At 36.2% G+C, this 19,685-nt stretch overlaps 1 protein-coding gene across 2 annotated transcripts in view; it reads left to right on the top strand.

Moving 5' to 3' along the window:
• Window positions 1–1,610: 1,610 nt before the first annotated feature.
• CHUK (component of inhibitor of nuclear factor kappa B kinase complex) overlaps window positions 1,611–19,685 on the top strand; it is a 39,072-nt gene continuing 20,997 nt past the window's right edge. The window contains exons 1-11 of one of the 2 annotated variants that reach the window (XM_079137322.1): window positions 1,611–1,800; window positions 6,479–6,573; window positions 8,266–8,380; window positions 9,365–9,434; window positions 10,235–10,323; window positions 11,738–11,827; window positions 11,962–12,086; window positions 12,278–12,385; window positions 13,101–13,236; window positions 18,172–18,366; window positions 19,492–19,594. In XM_079137322.1, coding sequence (XP_078993448.1) covers window positions 1,696–1,800; window positions 6,479–6,573; window positions 8,266–8,380; window positions 9,365–9,434; window positions 10,235–10,323; window positions 11,738–11,827; window positions 11,962–12,086; window positions 12,278–12,385; window positions 13,101–13,236; window positions 18,172–18,366; window positions 19,492–19,594 — 1,231 coding nt within the window. In that variant the 5' untranslated portion in view covers window positions 1,611–1,695. The remainder of the gene's footprint in view (window positions 1,801–6,478; window positions 6,574–8,265; window positions 8,381–9,364; window positions 9,435–10,234; window positions 10,324–11,737; window positions 11,828–11,961; window positions 12,087–12,277; window positions 12,386–13,100; window positions 13,237–18,171; window positions 18,367–19,491; window positions 19,595–19,685) is intronic. The other variant, XM_079137321.1, reaches the window with a different exon arrangement.

The raw sequence follows: 19,685 nt of genomic DNA on the forward strand, positions 1-19,685 counted from the left end.
TGGGTTGGTGATAAGGCTTTAGGGATCACCAGGATATAGGCCATACTGAAATCATGAGTATGAATGAAAATAAGATGAATACAGTCTTAGCTAAAGATGACCACTATTTAAGAAGTACTTGGATACAGTGATCCAACAGTACATGGGGGAGGAGCAGAGAGATCGAAGGATACAGCATCTTGGAAGCCAAAAGAAAAATAGTCATTCCTACATTTTGGACATTTATTACCTAGAAAGTTTTACTTAATCCTCACAAAATCTCTATGAAATATTAATTACCTGTATTTACACATGAAAAAACTTGAAGCTTGCAAATCTGAAGATCATTGAACCTAGGGGTCAATCAGCTTAAGATTTCTAAAAAAACTTGGAACTGTTACATGTTCTGAGAATGGGAATATTTTTAAAAGTGAACTATAGGAACCAATCTGATTTCTGCAAAGATGGACACTTTGGGATCAGTGATCACCATTACCTTGACTGAGTTCCCAGCAATTCTGAATAAAAATTATGAGATTCACAGCTCCACCTGTGAAGACTGGACACACTCTAGCACCAGCTAGGCTGTACACACAGCGAAAGAGAGGTCTTCATAGTGTCATGACAATCTGAGACACAATCCTCTTTGCTCTGCCCAACTTTAAGGGATGTGTTCTGAGAGATTCTATTTGTCATTTAGCTCCAAGTCTAATACTCCAGTTCCATGTAAACTCTCAGTTATGGAAACCAGCATCTCCCATACGAACTGTGATGGATGTTCCACATTAACTTGCTATGTATCGTGCGGTGCTCAACATTCTGGTTGCACTGACATTTCTTTCAGATTTGATTTCCTAATTCTTTTACGGTGAATTATCTAGATCCCTAGGTTCTCTGAAGCAGATGACTGACTCAAATGAAGAACTGAGCTGGCGCCCCTATGCAATCTGCCACTTAGCGTTAAAGCTTGCCTTTGCAGCCTTGCAGTACGCTTCAGAAACAATTCCCACAGAGAATCACTCTGGCGAACCCATAATGGGAGAACTGCTTGACAGCAAGCTCCCTGAGACATTTAAGGAAGCTCCCAAAGTCCAGAAGAACAATCTTTTCTCTGGAATAACGTCACACACTTGAGTTGTTTGGGATTGTAGGAGAGCTCCTGCAACAGGTGTATAGGAAGTCATAGTGAACTTTGAAGGCTAATGCATTAATGAACCTTTTTGCACAGTATTCTTTCAAATTCTTTGGATTCCGCACTATTCAATCATTGGTCGCTTTTGCCAGTGCCGGCTCAGCGGGTGGTGGGGTTGGAGAACAGATGGCAAGTATATAAATAAAGGAGAAATGTAGATAAGGGGTGGAGACAATGTGAAGTTTAGAAAAGAATACCTTAGGGACTGATTTGGAATGTGACTTGAAGGAAATGTAGGGTCTGGAGAGATCTTATACTTTTGAGTCTAGAAGAACACAAGTGGGTCCTCTCAACTAGGAAAAAAGCCCAGGACGCTAAAGAGAGCCCTGCCGATTTCCGATCTCCGCACACTTCAGCCAGCAGGGCTCCCTAGGAGTCGGGGGACAGCTGGGGCGGGGCTTTTTCTGCGGCAGTTACCGGAAGTGATGCTTACGTCTCGCGAGGAGAAAGACGCGCGAGCCTCGGCGGCCCGGAACCGGCCTTGGATCGGTGGCGGAGCCTGAGGCCGCTCGCCCTCCCGCCCCATGGAGCGGCCCCCGGGGCTGCGGCCGGGCGCGGGCGGGCCCTGGGAGATGCGGGAGCGGCTTGGCACCGGCGGCTTCGGAAATGTTTGTCTGTACCAGCATCGGGTGAGGCGGGGCGCGAGAGGGAGTGGCGGTGGTTTTGTCAGAGCGTCTGCGGAGCTCAGGGCTGTCAGTGTGTGAGATTGTGGGGGAGACCTTGGCCGGTGTTCGTGAGCCAGTGAGCGAGTGTGAGATACTGTGCTTTTGAGTCTGGGTAACGCGAGTCCGAGGTATCTGAGGTGCTGGGGCAGTGTGGCGAGCTCGAGCCATTAGGAAGAACTTTGGTATGAGTATCAAGATGTGACCGGCTGTTTCGTGAGTGTGACAAATGCTTATGTGTCTCTGTGTGGATGTAGAGTCTCAGGGCGTGCGAGGCAGCTGAACGTCAGAGCGTGTGTGTGTGAGCAAGTGAAAAAGTGGGACTGGAGAGGGGGGCAGCCGCGGTGTGTGCGCGCGTGTGTGCCTGTGCGCGCGAGGGCTTGAAAGCTGTGCCATCCGTGGAGATCCGAGTAGACACGCCAGGCACCCTGGTGAGCCGAGAGTTAAACTTTTGGAAGCCATTGGTAGACTTTGGAATTGGGAGTGCCTTCCAGGTAGGGAACGGTGCGAGGGTAAGGTGGGGAAAATGATAGATAGATTGAAAGTGGGGAGGAGGGGGACGCTATTCTGTGGGAGACAGCTAACATCAGACTTCGGAAATTGACTTAAATGAAAATGTTTAACCATTGTAACAGGTAATCATGTTTAAGTCATGATTGATGTACCAATCAAAGCTATGAACACGTTCCTCAGAAAACAGGCAAAGATGCACATCCTCACAATCTAATGCATGACTATTCGAGGGGTTCATGCTTTCCTGGAGGACGTTTAGGTTAATAGACCTTGAACTAACAATGCCTGCAGTATAGGCTTTGTTTTATTTGTAAAACAGGTATAATGATATCTATACATCCTAGGTCCACTTTAAAGTTAAATAAGATAGTAATATATGTAAAGCTAAGTACTCGGCCCATGAAGACACTCAACTGTTGGTTCCTGCTGCTGCTTTGTTGTCAATTTAATACTCTTCATAATCATTAATTGACTTTTAAAAGGAAATGTCAAGATAAAATTGTGTTCTAGGAAAATCACTTCGTAAAGGATACATTTGAATGGAAAAACATGGGATAAGGTTAGAAGTTAAGGTATTGCTAAAATGCTTGCATTTGGCTTACAAATAGAGAAGTGAATCCAAGAGGAGAAATCATAACTTTTTTTTTCAGGAACATGGGTATGGGTAGAGAGCCCAATTTGGGGTAGGAGGGAGAGGAGACAGAAGTCCACATTGGAAGAATAGGCATATTTCTGAGGCAATTAGAATGACAAATATCACTGAGAACTGAAGAAACTTTATGAAGCAGGTTTATAGACAGAGTATAGGAGGGAATCCTGGAGAGAGAGAGAGAGGCTGAAAGGTGAAGAACTAAGGCATTAAGTACTGTTTCAGTAAAGTAGTAAATTTAATTAGTTCTCACATCAGAAGGAATATAGTGCACTCAAAGGAAAATTAATAAAAAAGAGAGGGCCAGGTAGTTCCAGTAGAATGTTACATGTGTTTGTCTAAGTATGCTCATCAGCCTGGTCATAAAGGAAAAATGTATGCTTGTTGACATGCTTTTGTGACTGCTTTTCATCGTCCCTGGCTGAGAATGGATGGATGAATTCATCACTTTTTAAAAATTATTATGGTAAAGAGTATATAACATAAAATTTACATTTTAACCATCTTAAGCTTATAGTTCAGTAGCACATGGATGTACATCCTATCAACATCGATCTCCAGGACCTTTTTCACCTTCCCAGGGTGAAATTCCGTACCCATTAAACAGTAACTCCCCATTTTTCCCTTTCCCAGCCCCTGGCAACACCATTCTATTTTCATCTCTATGGAATTCATAACTTTTTAAATGGAAGAGATTTGGGCTCCCTAAACTCTTAGAAATCTCTGAGGGACTTTCTGGTTGATTACAGTGTGCTTCCCTCAAACGAGGTCATTTGACAACAGACCTGTAGTAAGGAGAAAAGGAGTAATCTCTAATAAGACTTGAAAACAGTATCATTCCTTTCCTAAGCTTGACTTAGGGTTTGCATTTACAACTTTCAATATGTGCATCTTTTAGTGAAAGCTATGTCCCAGATTTCATCTGTACCTCTCAAGCTCCATGAGAAATAAGAAAGGAGATGATTTATTTAGTTGATTACTGGGAACTGATAGTGCCAAGATCAACAAGTAGATTTCAAGTCTAGTGAGAGAGAGATGGACATAGAAACAAAGTACAATGTGGTACCTTATTTAATGAAAATATTTACAAATGAATATGGAAGCACGGCAGAGAAACCAAAGAACTCTTCCTAGGGAATAGGATAGCATTTCTCAAAGTGTGCTTGGAAAATCTAATACCTTGATGAAAGGATACAGAAAAAGATAAGGATACAGCGACTGGGCTACAACTCAGTGGTAGAGCACTTGTGCGGTACGTGCAAGGCCTGGGATTTGATGCCCAGGAAGACAGGGAGAAAAATGAAAGAAAGAAAAGAAAGGAACAGTTGTTGACCTTCCATGAATTCTGCATTCAACCATCCACAGATTGAAAATATTTGGGAAAAAAATGCATCCACACTGAATACATATGGACATTTTTCTTGTTACCTAAATAATACAATATAGCAGCTACATAGGATTTATATCGTGTTAGGTATTATAAGTAATCTAGAGGTGATTTAAAGTATACAGGAGGATGCACATAGGCTATATATAAATACTGTGTTATTTTATATAATACACTTGCTCAACTACAGATTTTGGTATCCTTTTGGAGTCCCTGGAACCAATCTTCCACACACCAGGGATCACTTTGTTTTGTCCAAATACATGGGGTAAATGTAATATTCCTTTGAGATTCATAATCCAAATTAGCATACTAAAAGCTCCAAATATTAAAGAAACAAATTTGGCTTAGTATTTTCTATTTTTTAATTGTAAAATGAATATGTATATAGTGCAAAATTTATCTTAGCCAATTTTAAGAATACAGTTCTATTAAATACATTTACATTTTACAACTATCACTGCTATCCTTTATTCCAACTTTTTTTTTTTCTTTTTTAAAATAAAGACAGCGTCTGTCCTGTACTACAATAACTGGTCTTAAACCCATGATCTTCTTGCCTCAGACTCCCAAGTAGCTGGGACTAGAGGTACACACCACCATGATCACTTTTTCCAGTTGTTGTTGTTGTTTTGGGTGTTTTTTGTTTGTTCATTTATTTTGGATACCAGGAATTGAACCCAGGGGCACTTAACCACTGAGACACATCCATAGTTCTTTTTATTTCTTTTAATTTTGAGACAAGGTCTCTCGCTAAGCTGCTTAAGACCTCACTGAGTTGCTGAGGCTGGCCTTGAACTTGTGATCCTCCTGCCTCAGCCCTCCAAGTCACTTAGATTACAAACGTGTGCCACCACACCCAGCTATTCCAGTTTTTTTAAACACAGAATTGTTTTTTCTTTTGGCTCAGCATCTGTAAACTTCCCAGAGAATATTCTTCGTGAAAAGGTAGAATTCCACTGAGTAGGTGAACTACAAAGGAGTTGAAGAATTCTATGTGGTGGGATCTTTTTTTTAACTTTCTGCCTTACTCATAAGACAATTCAGGGCTTAATGTTGTTCATGGCTATGCCAGATAGTCTTCATGGTGGTAAAACTTTACCACTAGGTTCTTGCTCATAATGAAAGGCTGAAGGGAATGAATATTGTGGTTAGGCTGACTTGTAACACGTCCTATTTCTTTTCTTCTTTCTCTGCACGTTATCAGCTCTCTTGTCTTTAGCCTTTTTCTCCTACCAAGCCCCCAAATCAGACTATCTATTCCAAACTATGTCTTGCTTTCCTGCCTTTAATTTTTTTCTCCCTTCCTAGTCCCTGGGACTTCTCTGTCTGTTCATGCATAGCTTATACCACAACTCTTGGTTTGTCTCAGAGATTACACATTTTGTAAGTTCTTTTGAACTCTTCTCCCAGTATCTGAAACATAGTGTGACTTGTTTGGCCTTGACTGCAGATTGTGGGGTATATCATTAGCATTATCACAGTATGATGAGGTCAGACTATTTCCTTTAATGTACAGTACAGTGGGTTTAATTTTGGTCAGAATTGGCTAAGTTGTTGTTTATAGGTGAGAGATGTTCAGTTCATTTTATCGGTATAGAAACAGAAGTTTAATCATTATTAGGATATTTTTCTGTGCTATTTGAAATGCAAAGATTAGGATCTAATTTTGAAGTTTTTGTGCTTTAGGCCTGGTCATATTAAAACTTTTTTTTTTTTTTAATTTTGAGACCAGGGAGCCCTGAATTATCCTGTTTATCCCACAGTTGTCTTGACTGAGGTCAGAAAAAGGGTTTGTTGGAGAGACAGTATCTTTGTATTTTTCTAGCAGTATATATGAGACTGTATTCTGAAAAGACCTAACATAGGATCAGTCTCAGGTTTTGCTTATGTGCTGTGATGTATTTGAGGGTCAGAAAGCAGTGATTTAGTAATTTCATGGTTTATCTAAAGTGTTGGCTCAAGAGAACTGTGAATGTAATATGTTTAATTAGTAAAGTTTTTTTAGTGTTGTTTCCCTGGGTTGACATTTTTTTGATATAAACAAATCTTCACAAAAACCTAATTTATTTTTCTGTTGATTTTCTATTTTCCAGGAACTTGATCTCAAGATAGCAATTAAATCTTGTCGCCTGGAGCTAAGTACCAAAAACAGAGAACGGTGGTGCCATGAAATCCAGATCATGAAGAAGTAAGTGTACTTAGTGACTTCTAGTTCTTCTTTTCTGCTTAGTGACTTCTAGTTTCTTCTTTTCCAGTAAGTTGTTATCATAAGGAAAAAGGCCAAGGATCCACTCTTCTTAGGATCTTTTTGGGAACACATTTTTCTTTGTGTCGGTAAATACACGTATTCTATTTCAGACAATAATATCATGTTATGATTAAGAAAGTTCAAGTTTAAAAAGTCAGGGAGGTATCAGATTTAGCCCTCTGAAGTAGAATGTTTTTCTTGTGGATCTTGGGCAATGCTCATATATTATACTTTCACTGTCCTCATTTCTTTGTACCTACTTTTGTTAAATAGTGTATGTATTGCTTTGTAAAAAAAATTACCCCCAAATGTAGTGACTTAGAACTATAAACATTTAATATCTTCAGTTTTTGTGGCTTAGCTGTGTGGTTCTAGCTCAGAGTCTGTCCTGAGATATCTTAAAGTGCTGACTGGAGCTGTAATCATCCTGGAGCCTTGACTAAGGCTGATGTAATTGCTGCCAAGCTCACTTATCTGGCTGTTGGCCAGAGGTATCAATTCCTTATCATGTAGCCCTCTTCATGGGGAAGCATTAATGTTTTCCTAACATGACAGCTAACTTCTCTGGAGCAAGTAATCTGTGTGAGAGACAAGATGAAAGTTGACATATCTTTTATGAATTCTCCTTGGAAGTCACACTTCATTCTTTCCACCACATTGTTAGAAATGAGTCACTAAGTATAGTATATACTCAAGGAGAGGAGAAGTAAGCTCTTAAAGGGAGAAGTGGACATATTTTAAACTTCCACAGGTTGTGTGCTTTAGAGCATTCCTCTAATTGTCACTATAACCCTGAATTTAGGTATTACCCATGTTTTGTAGATGAGGAAGTTGAATTCCACATAGTCACACATAGAGTCTGAATTTGAAACAAATACTTTCTGACGTTAGTGTTGTGCTTAATTCATTTTTATGGTTTTCAAACTTGGCTATGTATCAGAATCACCAGGAAAGCTTAATACTATATATTCTGAAGCCTACATATGGATATTTTGTTTCTTTAGGTCGTAGGACAGGAATCCATACCAGTTTTAGAGTCCTTTGCATGATGATGATGATGATGATGATGATGATGATGACGAAGTGTTAAAAAAGTTGATGGAAGACAAAAGTTGATGTACAGTGTGATTCTGAATTTTTTGAAAATCTGTTTGTGTATAGATTTAGAAATGTAAGGAGATATACCCAAATTTTATTAGTATTTATTTTTGGGTGACATTATAAGTGATTACTGTATGAATAGATGGTATGAAATAGGTTTTGGAGCCTGAACTGCCACATTTGAATCCTTGTTAAGGACTTGCTATGTAACCGTATGTTATTTAACCAATTTGTGGTTCAATTTTCTTCTGTATGTTAAAACTTTTAATATATCTATTTGTATTAGGATTATCATGACAAGCAAATGAGTTAATAATATGTAAGATGCTTACTGCTTGACATATATAAATCTAATAATAACACTGATAGTATCTTCATGTATATTTTCCTTCTACAGATTACTAACTTTTAATTATACAAATCATAAATTAGAATTTTATGAACAATGCCAGTCTTCCTTATTTATCTCACCCCCATCCCTAATTACCATTTCAATTATAGTCCCTTTTCATTGTTTTTCCTTTCTTTTAGGTTGAATCATGCCAATGTTGTAAAGGCCTGTGACGTTCCTGAGGAATTGAATTTTTTAATAAATGATGTGCCTCTTCTAGCAATGGAATACTGTTCTGGAGGAGATCTTCGGAAGGTAGTGTGGATGTTTTGAGATGATGAGATAGTAAACCACAAACTTGAGCATTGAATCATAACCAATATGGTAATCTAGAATAAGGATCAAAAAACTATGCCTGTTACCTATTTTGTAAGTAAAGTTTATTGGAACCATGCTCATGTCTATGGCTTCTTTCTTGCAGCTGCAGAATTAAGTAGTTGTCACAGAGATCATATGGCTTGCCAAGGCTAAAGTGTTTACTATCTGGCCCTTTAAAGAAAATATTTGCTCACGCTGGATTTAGAACATGGAATTTTTATTTGTTGTTGTTATTGTTCCTTTTAGATATATATACATGACAGTAGAATGTATTTTGACATATTTTACATAAATGGAGTATAACTTATTCTAATTAGGATCCCATTCTTATGGTTGAACATGATATGGAGTTAACTGGTTATATATTCATATATGAACTTAGGAAAGTTATGTCTGATTCATTCTCTCTTTGCTATGCTGCTCTCCTCTCCTTTCCTTTCATTCCCCTTTGTCTAGTCCAATGAACTTCTATAGAACATGGATTTTTGTTGTTGTCTGCAAAATGAGACTATGTTGATATTGTTAAAATATCATGTTTAAGGTGCTTATTAAAAAGTTGTTTTTTCTACTACAATCTTTATTTCTCATCTCATTTTAAATATGTCCTTATATATATACATATATGTATAAACACATATATACCCACATGGGTGTGGTATCTGTGACATTCATCAACCTTTTTCAATTTCATGTACTTTTGGTCCTTTATCTTTAATGAGTCTTGTCCTTTTCCTTGTTCACATAAATGAAACATAACCTTACTGTTTGATGGTTTTTTTCCCTTCTTTTACTTGCTTTATCATGTCTTATTTTCTCATTTGAATAGTCTCTTCAGAGTATGGTGATTAATATGCTGCTGTTGCTGCCCAGCAATTTGCAGTACACAAGTTGAGACGTTTTTGTTGTTGTTTTTTTTTTAAGCTGCTCAACAAACCAGAAAATTGTTGCGGACTTAAAGAAAGCCAAATACTTTCTTTACTGAGTGATATAGGTATGTAATCAATATTAAAATATCATTGTAATTTAATACCTCTGGGTCCATGAAAGATTCTGTATGCTGCTTGGGAATTAAGGAGAATTGCTGATACACTATACAAAGCATGTAGCTTTTTAACGTCTATAAGAAATTCTCAAAAAACTATTACTATTGTTACTAAATTAAAACTAGGATGTTTTACTGTTGTTTTAGATAAAAATCTTTTCTTGGTTAATAGATATTCTAATTGCTGACAAAATATTGTGTGAAATAACCTTATTCAATTTAATTGCCTTCACTCCCAATTGACATAGTAATTTTGTTCACAATGGAATTGCAACTCTTTGGGAACTATTGCCTCAAGTCAGTCAACTCTTAGGTTCAAATTCTCTGTTTAATCAGAATTACTCCTAAAAATCTCTAAATTAACAGTACCTAAGCCCTTGGAGGAAATGCAAAATCCAAGATTAATTTTTCCATATATTTTGGTTATATTTCTTTTCCTAGGCCATGGAGACCAAAGTCTAGGTGAAGACGGTGATTTAGATGGGAGGAAAGGGCCATGAAGGTTGTAGGGATTTTCTCCATTTATTATTCCATTTCTTTTAATGTTAATTCTAATAAGTTTAATGAGCATATACTCTAATTCTTTATTATTTGTTTAATGTGTCTATTTTCTGTGAAAAAAATCTGAAGTACTCTGATGTAGCTATGATGGTGCATATAAATTTGAACATCAGAGCAGAGCTGTATGAGATTTTTTTTTTAACTCGGTATTTTCTCTTACTTCAAAATACATTCTAAACTTTATTTAGGGTCTGGGATTCGATATTTGCATGAAAACAAAATTATACATCGAGATCTAAAACCTGAAAATATAGTTCTTCAGGATGTTGGTGGAAAGGTAGGTGAAACCTGAAGAAATGTTCCATGACTTGCATACAGTCTCCCTTATGTAGTCAATCTTTGAACTTTAGTGTCCTTGCTGTTTACCTATGGTACTCTATACTTTTTTTATTTAGTCCTTACCACACTAAACTGTAGTTTTGTGGTTATTTTTTTTTTAATCTTCTGTTAAACAGTGACTCCAAAGAAGGAGCTGAACCTGTTTGGTTCGTGTCTATTTCTCAGCAGAGATAGTAGGTAGAGAGTATATAATTTGTTAATCCATATTACTATTTTATTCTTAAGAAGCACATCCAAAACACATATATTCGAGACTGCTTTACTTTAAGGAAAAAATTATGCATTTTTTAAAAAACTCATCTCCCCAGATCCTAAATTCTATATTTAAAATTTAAAGCTAAAAAAAAAAAAGAAAGAAAAAAGTAAAACCTTGGTTTCTCATATTCTTAAATGAGTCATCTTGAGAAGATCCAGAAATTGTGTATTGACTCCTAATATGTTTTCTTGTTTCTAGCATCAAAATTGCATTCCAGTAAAGACTTAAAGTCATGAATCTGAACCTTGCATTGGTTATTTTGTTTGTTTTTGGTACCCAGGATTGAACTCATAGCTGCTTAATCCCTGAGCCATGTCCCCATCCCTTTTTTTTTTTTTTTTTTTTTTTTTTTTTACTTTGAGACAGGGTCTCGCTAAGTATCTTAGGGCCTTGCCAAATTGCTGAGACTGGCCTCAAACTTATAATCCTCCTGCCTCAGCCTCCCTAGTCACTGAGATTACAGGCATGTACCACCTCACCTCACCTGAACCTTGGATTGGATTATGTTAGTGAATGGCAATTGCAATTAGTCTGTTGATGGAACCTTGATTATGCCTCTTCTCATAGGACCTTTTCATGTATGCTTAATTATTTCTGTGGGGTTTTGTGTGTGTGTGTGTGTGTGTGTGTGTGTGTATTTTGTAGCTAAAGACTTGGGGACATTATTGAATTTAGGTAGGTGTTGAATTACATTTAAGGTACTCTACGATCATATGATGCTTCTTCAAGTTTGGAAATCACCCTTACTTTTTCTTAATGGACAAATCATATTCTTAACGTGCCAAAATAAAAATTATTGGCCAGTTTATGTTTAATTTTTTACTATGTATCCGGCATTGTGTTAAGTTCTTTATTATTACCATTTTATTAAGTCCTAATAAATCTGTGAAGTAGAGGCAGTTAGTAATCTAATTATATAGGAAACTGAGAAGTTAAATAACTTGATCAAGATCACATGGCTAGTTAAGCGGTGGAGCTCAGACTTAAAATATGTTTGTATTATTTCAGAGCCCAAGGTTATTACTACCACCATCCCTACAGCCTAAGGATACTGTTGCCTTTCCCTTTTAAATATTTCAACCATTTTATTTTGCAGATAATGCATAAAATAATTGATCTAGGATATGCCAAAGATGTTGATCAAGGAAGTCTCTGTACATCTTTTGTGGGAACACTGCAGTATCTGGTGAGACATGTATTATTTCTTTGAATTTAAATATATAAGATTCTCATTCTTATTTCTGAACATCATGAATGTAGTAGTTCAAAAATAGCTATCCCCTTACAGTTTTGTCATTTAAAGCATTTTCTCTTTTTAAGGCCCCAGAGCTCTTTGAAAATAAGCCTTACACAGCCACTGTTGATTATTGGAGCTTTGGGACCATGGTATTTGAATGTATTGCTGGATATAGGCCTTTTTTGCATCATCTGCAGCCATTTACCTGGTAAGACATGGATGAAAATTCTGGCATGCTTAATGGGAATGGAAACTTTTTAGTTGTTTGCTTTTGTTTTCACCTTTCTTTCTTTAGTGGTATAATTGCTTCTTAAATGCAGAATTGAATAAAATAAGTGGCAAGAAATCTTAAGAGTATGAGAATCAGATTGTCAACCGAAGTATTTTTTGTTTTTATAGGCATGAGAAGATTAAGAAGAAGGATTCAAAGTGTATATTTGCATGTGAAGAGATGACAGGAGAAGTTCGCTTTAGTAGCCATTTACCTCAACCAAATAGCCTTTGTAGGTAAGTGTATTTTAGTTGAGGATGTCTGCCTCAGTTTCTCCAGGGTTGTAAAAGAACAGTATAGTAGTTGTCTGTTTCAAGTAGTGTTATCCATTAAAACTTTCTGTGATGGTAAATATTCTATATTAGTGTTGGCCACATGCAGCTTATTGAGCTTTTGAGCACTTGGAAGATGGCTAGGGGCTGGGGATAGAGCTTAGTGTTAGAGAACTTTTCTAGCATGCATAAGGCCCTGGGTTTGATTTCTACCACTATTCCCCCCTCCGCTCCAAAAAAAAAAAAAAAGAAGAAAAAGAAAAAAGAAAGATGGCTAATGTGACTGAAGAACTGAATTTTCTAGTAAATGTAAATAGCATTGTGATTTGTGGCTATCATATTGGACTACATAGGTCTAGTGGAATTGAGAACTGTTGCCACTCAACTTGATTGGCTTAAATACTAAGAAGATTCTAGGGATTAAGAAGTAAATGGTCCCTGGAGAGTGGAATTGGACTCACTTGCTGAGGTTGCCAGTAACAAATTTACATAGTGGGTTTGGGGACTGTTATGGAAGAAAGTATATCTCCTGCCATTTCATGAGTTATTTGAAAGTAAGATATAGAATGATGTAGATAAGTGATGGGAAAGGAAATAGACAACCTACAAAATTACTTTTTTAGTAATACTAAAAGAAAAGTGGAAAATAATGATATTTATCATGTCTTGTACATTCTAGTTTAATAGTGGAGCCCATGGAAAACTGGCTACAGTTGATGTTGAATTGGGATCCACAGCAGAGAGGGGGACCTGTTGATCTTACTTTGAAGCAACCAAGATGTTTTATATTAATGGATCATATTCTGAATTTGAAGGTTAGTTTTAATGGGGTATATTTCATAAGACCAGATATTAAGTTAAAAAATTTATTTGGAAAAATGGACATAAATATATTTTAGTAATCTTTAATAAAATATTTTAGTAATCTTTTCCTGATATTTATTTGAAAAGGAAAATTATGTTCTTGAAGCTGATACTTTATTTCTTTAGCAATGCTTTTCAGTTTGCTTCTAAGTGGCCTTTGCTGATTATTCCTTGGAAATTTCTTTTGACTTTTTCCCTTCCCATATTGTTGCCATTTATGGGGAGACTGAGGCAGGAGGATTGCAAGTTCAAAGCCAGCCTCAGCAAAAGCAAGGTGCTAAGCAACTCAGTGAGACCTGTCTCTAAATAAAATATAAAACAGGGCTGGGGATGTGGCTCAGTGGTTAATTGCCCCTGAATTCAATCCCTGGTACCAAAAAAAAAAAAAGAAAAAAAAATTATATATATATATCTATGTTTTATATTCTTTTGTCCATGAATTAACACAGTTCTTTTTGCCTACTAAGTCACATCTAAACTGATCTGCCTGGCTCTTTTGGGCTTCCTAATATAGGTTCACCCCAACCAAGTATGTGTCTTGTTCCTGATTCTCTCAACCTTTACCTCACTTAGAGGTAGTCAATAGTCACTGTTCCTCATGCCATCAAACCCCTTGTGTATTTTTGCACTCTGATGAATGTTGTTCTGTATGGTATGATCTCCATCTGTACACATCTCCTTACCTATATGGGCATATCTTTAACTTGCCTTTTTTTCAATGGTCTCTGCCACACAGTTTGTCACTTAATCATATTTTATATATTCTCTCTAGTTATTTCTCAGCTTCTACTCATGCATCTCCACTTAGATTTTCTTCTTCAATGCTTGGTTGGTTTTACTATTTTCATTAACACTCACTCACCCTACCCTGACTCCATCCCTACTCTGGCATTCTGTTCAGAGCAGGGTATGTATCACGTTCTTAGTAATTATTCATTGATATGAGTGAGAGGTATAGGTTTGTTATATTGTATACCCAGAAACAACTCTCATCTGCAGTCTTTCTGTATTTATTGAGTGCCAATAGTATATGGACTTTTTAACATTAAAATGAGAATTCATACTCAAGTAAAGTTTTAATCTAATCTTGGCATACCTTATTAAATGTGTATTTGAGGGCATGTTCATGTCATTCTTGACTAACACTGAAAAAATAGCTGGCTTCTTGATTTGGTTTCATTCCTCAGTGGTTAGCAAAGCCCAGCTTGGTAGTTTTAGGTTGCCTCTGAAAAGTTTTGACTCAAATTTTTTTTTTTTTAGATTCATCATAGTAATTATGGCATCATTCCTACTAGTCTGTGAGCATGTTTGTCATAGAGCATGGAGAAAGATTCCTCATTATGGGGTTTGTGCTCCTATAGATTTTAGTTAAGTTTACAGCACTACTGTTTACCTGTCTATGAATCTGAGCAGGTATTTACTTTCTCTTTATTTGGGAACAGTAATATCCTCAAAGGATCAATATTATTATGAAGTTATGCAGTATAAGGTTAAGTATTGAGCACATTTATGATAATACAGAGGCTTTATGGATACTTCCTAAATATAATAATAGGGCTGAATTTTGATGAATAAGAAATAATTTAAACATTAAAGTTTATTATATATTAAAAGGAAAGTCTTTTAATGGTATGCTGAGAAATATTGGCAATCTTGGTATGACATTTGGAATTTACATAAAAAAGATAAGTTTTATGTTATAAAAGTAGTTTGGTATTTCTGTAGCACCACTCATTTAAAACATCAGGATTTGTAAGTAGAAATAATAGTGCCCTTCAAATTAAAAAAAAAAAAATCTGCACAACAAAGGAAATATTTAACAAAATGGAAGGGCAACTTACAGAATAAGAAAAATACTTGCAAAACTTGTCTAAAATTGATATGGGACCTATACAACTGAATATGCCAATTACAAATAACCTATTAAAAATGGGTAGATGATTGTTAGAAGAAGAAATTCCTATGGTCAACAGGCATTTAAAAAGGTGCTCAACAACTTTAATCATCAGGAAAATGCACATCAAAACCACAGATTGGCAGGGAATGTAGTTCAGTGGTAGTGTACTTGCCTACCATTTACAAAGCCCTGGGTTCAATCCCCTTCACCACAAGAAAACTAAACCCAAACAAAAAAACTATGAGATGTCACTTTACTCCTATTAGAATGGCTGTTATAGAAAAGACAAATTATAGTGCAAATTATAGTGTGTTAGCTTTCTCTTGCTGTGGCAGAATACCTGTGAAAAACAACTTAAAGGAACAAAGATTTATTTTGACTCATGGTTTCAGAGGTTTCAATTCAGCTGGCTCCATTGCTGTGGGCCTGCCTGTGGTAAGTTAGAACATCATGGTGGAGAGAGCATTGTGGAATAAATTCTCTGTCATGATAGCGAGGAAGCCAGGGGAGGGAAAGGGACAGAAACAAGACATGATCCCTAAGGGCACACCCCCAAGGACCCACTCCCTTCATCTAGTTCCCACCTCCTACATTTTACACTAACCCCCAGTAGTCCATGCAGCTAGGAATCCATTGATGGATTAATCCATTAATGAAGTTAGAGCCCCATGATCTAATCACTTCCCCAAAACCCTACCTTGAACATTGCTTTATTGGGAACCATGCCTTTAACCCATGAACCTTTGGGGGACATTCCAGGTAGCAAGTGTTGGCAAGGATGTGGTGAAAAAGAATCCTTGGATACTGTTGATGGGAATATAAATTAGTACAGCCATTATGGGAGACAGTATGAAGGCTTTCCAAAACATTAAAAATAGAACTATCATAAGATCCAGAATTCCTACTTCTGAATATCAAGGGGAAATGAAAACAGGATTATGAAGAGACCTGAACACACTGCAAACATTATTCACAATAGCCAACATATAGAAACAACCTAAATGTCCTTTCAAAGATGAGTGCATAGGGAAAATGTGGTATATATACAATAGAATATTATTCAACCTTAATAGAAAAGGAAATCCTGTCATTTAGCACAATTGATGAACCTGGAAGACATTATGTTAAGTGAAATAAGACACAAAAAGAGATAATGCATGATCTCAATTACTTTTGGAATATAAATGAGTCAAACTTTGACATATAGCTGCCTGCCAAACATCAGTACATGGTGGAGATGCTGTGTCTACCACTCCACCATCCACAGGGAGGTTTTGTGGGAAGCACGGTCCTGGTCCTGGTTGCAGTTGGATCCTCGCAGTGACCTACCTGGCCAAAATTTTAAAAATAAATAAATAAATAAATAAAAATCAGACTTAGCAACAGAGAATAGGATGGTAGTTACGAGGGGCTAGTGGCAGAAGGGAATGTGATGATGTTGGTCAAAGGGTGTAAAACTGGCAGCTATGAAGAAGGAATAAATAAGTTAATTAACTGAAATATGGTCATTTCATAATGTATATCAGAATAACACATATATAATTTTTACATATCAAAAGTTAAATTGCCACAAAATCAAGAATTTAAGACACAGAAAAATATATACTTCAGAGGAAAGGTCTATGAGGGATCATATAGATGAAATAAAATCAACTCTGTATAAATGATGGTTGAAACCAGGCAAAGCATTCGCAGGCTTTGGAGTAGGATTATGATACTGTTATCTACAATTTTGTGTGTTTGAAAAATGTCAATTACAATATATTTTTCAGTACTGGGGATCAAACCCAGGATCTTGCACGTGCTAGGCAAGTGCTCTGCCACTGATCTCTTTCCCAGCCTGTCGATTGAAATTTGTGTGTGGAATGGGCAGGATATATGCGTACTGGGGATTGATTGACTTGAAGCCTTACTCATGCTAGGCATGTGCTCTTGGCACTGAGATATACCCCTGGCTCCTTGTATCTTAAGATGAAGGAAGAAAGGAAGCCTTTTTACTACTCCCCACCCCACACTGTGCTGGGAATCAAACCCAGGACCTCTAGCATGCCAGGCAGGTACTCTAATACAACCCTAATAACTTTGCTTTTGTAGTAAGGATTTCCGGCAGAGATAATTTTAATCATTTGCACATACTAATCAATGTGAGTAATCAAAAAACAGGTATTAATTACGTGTTGCTTATCTAAGGATAGTGAAAGAAAAAGAAGTATTGTGATCAAAAGACTGATCTCCAACTCTGTGGCTGTCTTGGTTACCTAGATAGAGCCCTGTCTGACTTGCCTCACATATTTGGCCTATATGAGACTGCCATCACTGGGGCTTTATGTGGGAGTAATAAGACTGTTTTCTTATCCAGCTGTGAGCCCTTAGGTAGGTCACTGCTCAGGGATTTGCTTGTGAGGGTAACAATGCTTTTTTTTCCTGTTGAAAGAGTGACCTATCTCTTCTATCAGATGATTAGTTCTTGAGGCAACTTGAGATAATAAGATAGGAGTTCAGATCTAAACTCTATCAGTTATCAACTGTATGATCCCTAACAAACTAACTTCTTAGAGCCCTGGTTTCTCTCTCTGCTAAGATACTGATTGAGAAGATTTAATTAATTGGGAATGTTATGTGAAAGCACTTAACTCTGTGGTTGACATCAGTTAGGCACTTCATATATGAGACTGTTTCCTTCGAGGTCTGTGATAATGTTTCTCAAAATAAGTGTTGTATTATTTTTTAATTAGAATTTTTGTTTCTTGATGTACATTCTTAAAACTGAAATTTTATTTTTTTGAACTAACATCTGTTGTAGTAGAAAAGTAAATTCTGTTCTTCAGTTTTCAGAATATCATAATTACAGATGATCTTACTTTGGAGAATGAGTAAACCTCGTATAGTATAGAAATAATGCCTTTTGTTCATATTCCCTTCTTAATATCTTGCACTGAATCATTTATATAGAAAATGATCAATGGATTTATTTTTCTTATTTATATAGATAGTACACATCCTAAATATGACTTCTGCAAAGATCATTTCTTTTCTGTTACCACCTGATGAAAGTCTTCATTCACTACAGTCTCGTATTGAGCGTGAAACTGGGATAAATACTGGTTCTCAAGAACTTCTTTCAGAGACAGGAATTTCTCTGGATCCTCGGAAACCAGCCTCTCAATGTGTTCTAGATGGAGTTGTAAGAGAATTCTTTTTTGTTTTTAATTGACATAATATTTGTACTTATTTATATAGTATTAATTCAGTATATGTGTACAATGTGTAAAGATCAAATCAAAGTGATTAGCATTTCTAGCTCCTCAAATATTATCACTCATATGAATTGATACCCTTTAAACTCTTACTTTAGTTATTTTGAAATGTATAATTAGTTGTTGTAGACTACAGTTACCCTACTGAGCTACAGGAAGGATTGTAAGAGAATTCTAGAGTCTGATAAGAAATCTGCATAGAGGAATTGCATGCTTTATGACTGATTTGATACATACTTGGGATCCCTTGGGGAATGCTATACATCTTATAATAATTCTTTTAGTTTTGCCTCACTGGTGACTCTTATCATTGCTTATAAGGGGATCTGGTATAAATGATGTATTTGTTGTTTTGAACTTTTTAAGGCTTTTTCTTTGGTGCCAGTTATCTCCTGCTTTCTCTTCCTTCTTTTATTTGAAGCCTAGGACCTTGAAATTAGACTAGCAGTCTCATAGATACTGCCAGAGGATAGGTTGGTGGTAAATATGATTGTGTTATGTGTTTTCTATTTTTTTTATGGCATTTTGTAGGCATATTTTATAATATGTAGTTCACCCATTTCAAGTGTACAATTCAGTGATTTTTAAAATAAATTTAAATTAATTTAAAAACATTTCCATCTCAACAGATCCATCATGTTCATTAATTGTTAATCTCCCTTCTGCCACTGATCCACTTTATTTACCTTTTCTGAATATTACATTTAAGTAGAACCATAAAATATAGTCTCATGTCTAAATTCTTTCATTTAGAATTACATTTTTAAGGTTCATTCATGTTGTAGCATGTATTAGTACTTCATTCCTTTTGATTACTAAATAGTATTTTCATTCTATGGATATTTGCCTTTTCGTTTTATTCTTTTGGGATGGTGATTATTTTTATTTCAGCACTTTTTTCCTCCTCTAGGTTTAGACCTTAAATCTATAAAATGTAGGTTGATATACATTGACTTTGTTCATTTGCATTTCAAATTAGGAAATCTGATACTAAAATATTTAGAAAATCTAGTATTTTGAAGCACAATTTTAATTGTTTGTTTCTTTTTCAGAGAGGCTGTGATAGTTATATGGTTTATTTGTTTGATAAAAGTAAAACTGTATATGAAGGGCCATTTGCTTCCAGAAGTTTATCAGATTGTGTAAATTATATTGGTAAGTATAGTCCATTTCATGGCTGACCTTTAATCCTTGAAATAATATAGTTTTGACTCTCAACATGATTAGTAGAAATGGTCTTTTGGTG

This window comes from Sciurus vulgaris (assembly GCF_902686455.1).
Source record: "Sciurus vulgaris genome assembly, chromosome: 4".
NCBI lineage: Eukaryota > Metazoa > Chordata > Mammalia > Rodentia > Sciuridae > Sciurus > Sciurus vulgaris.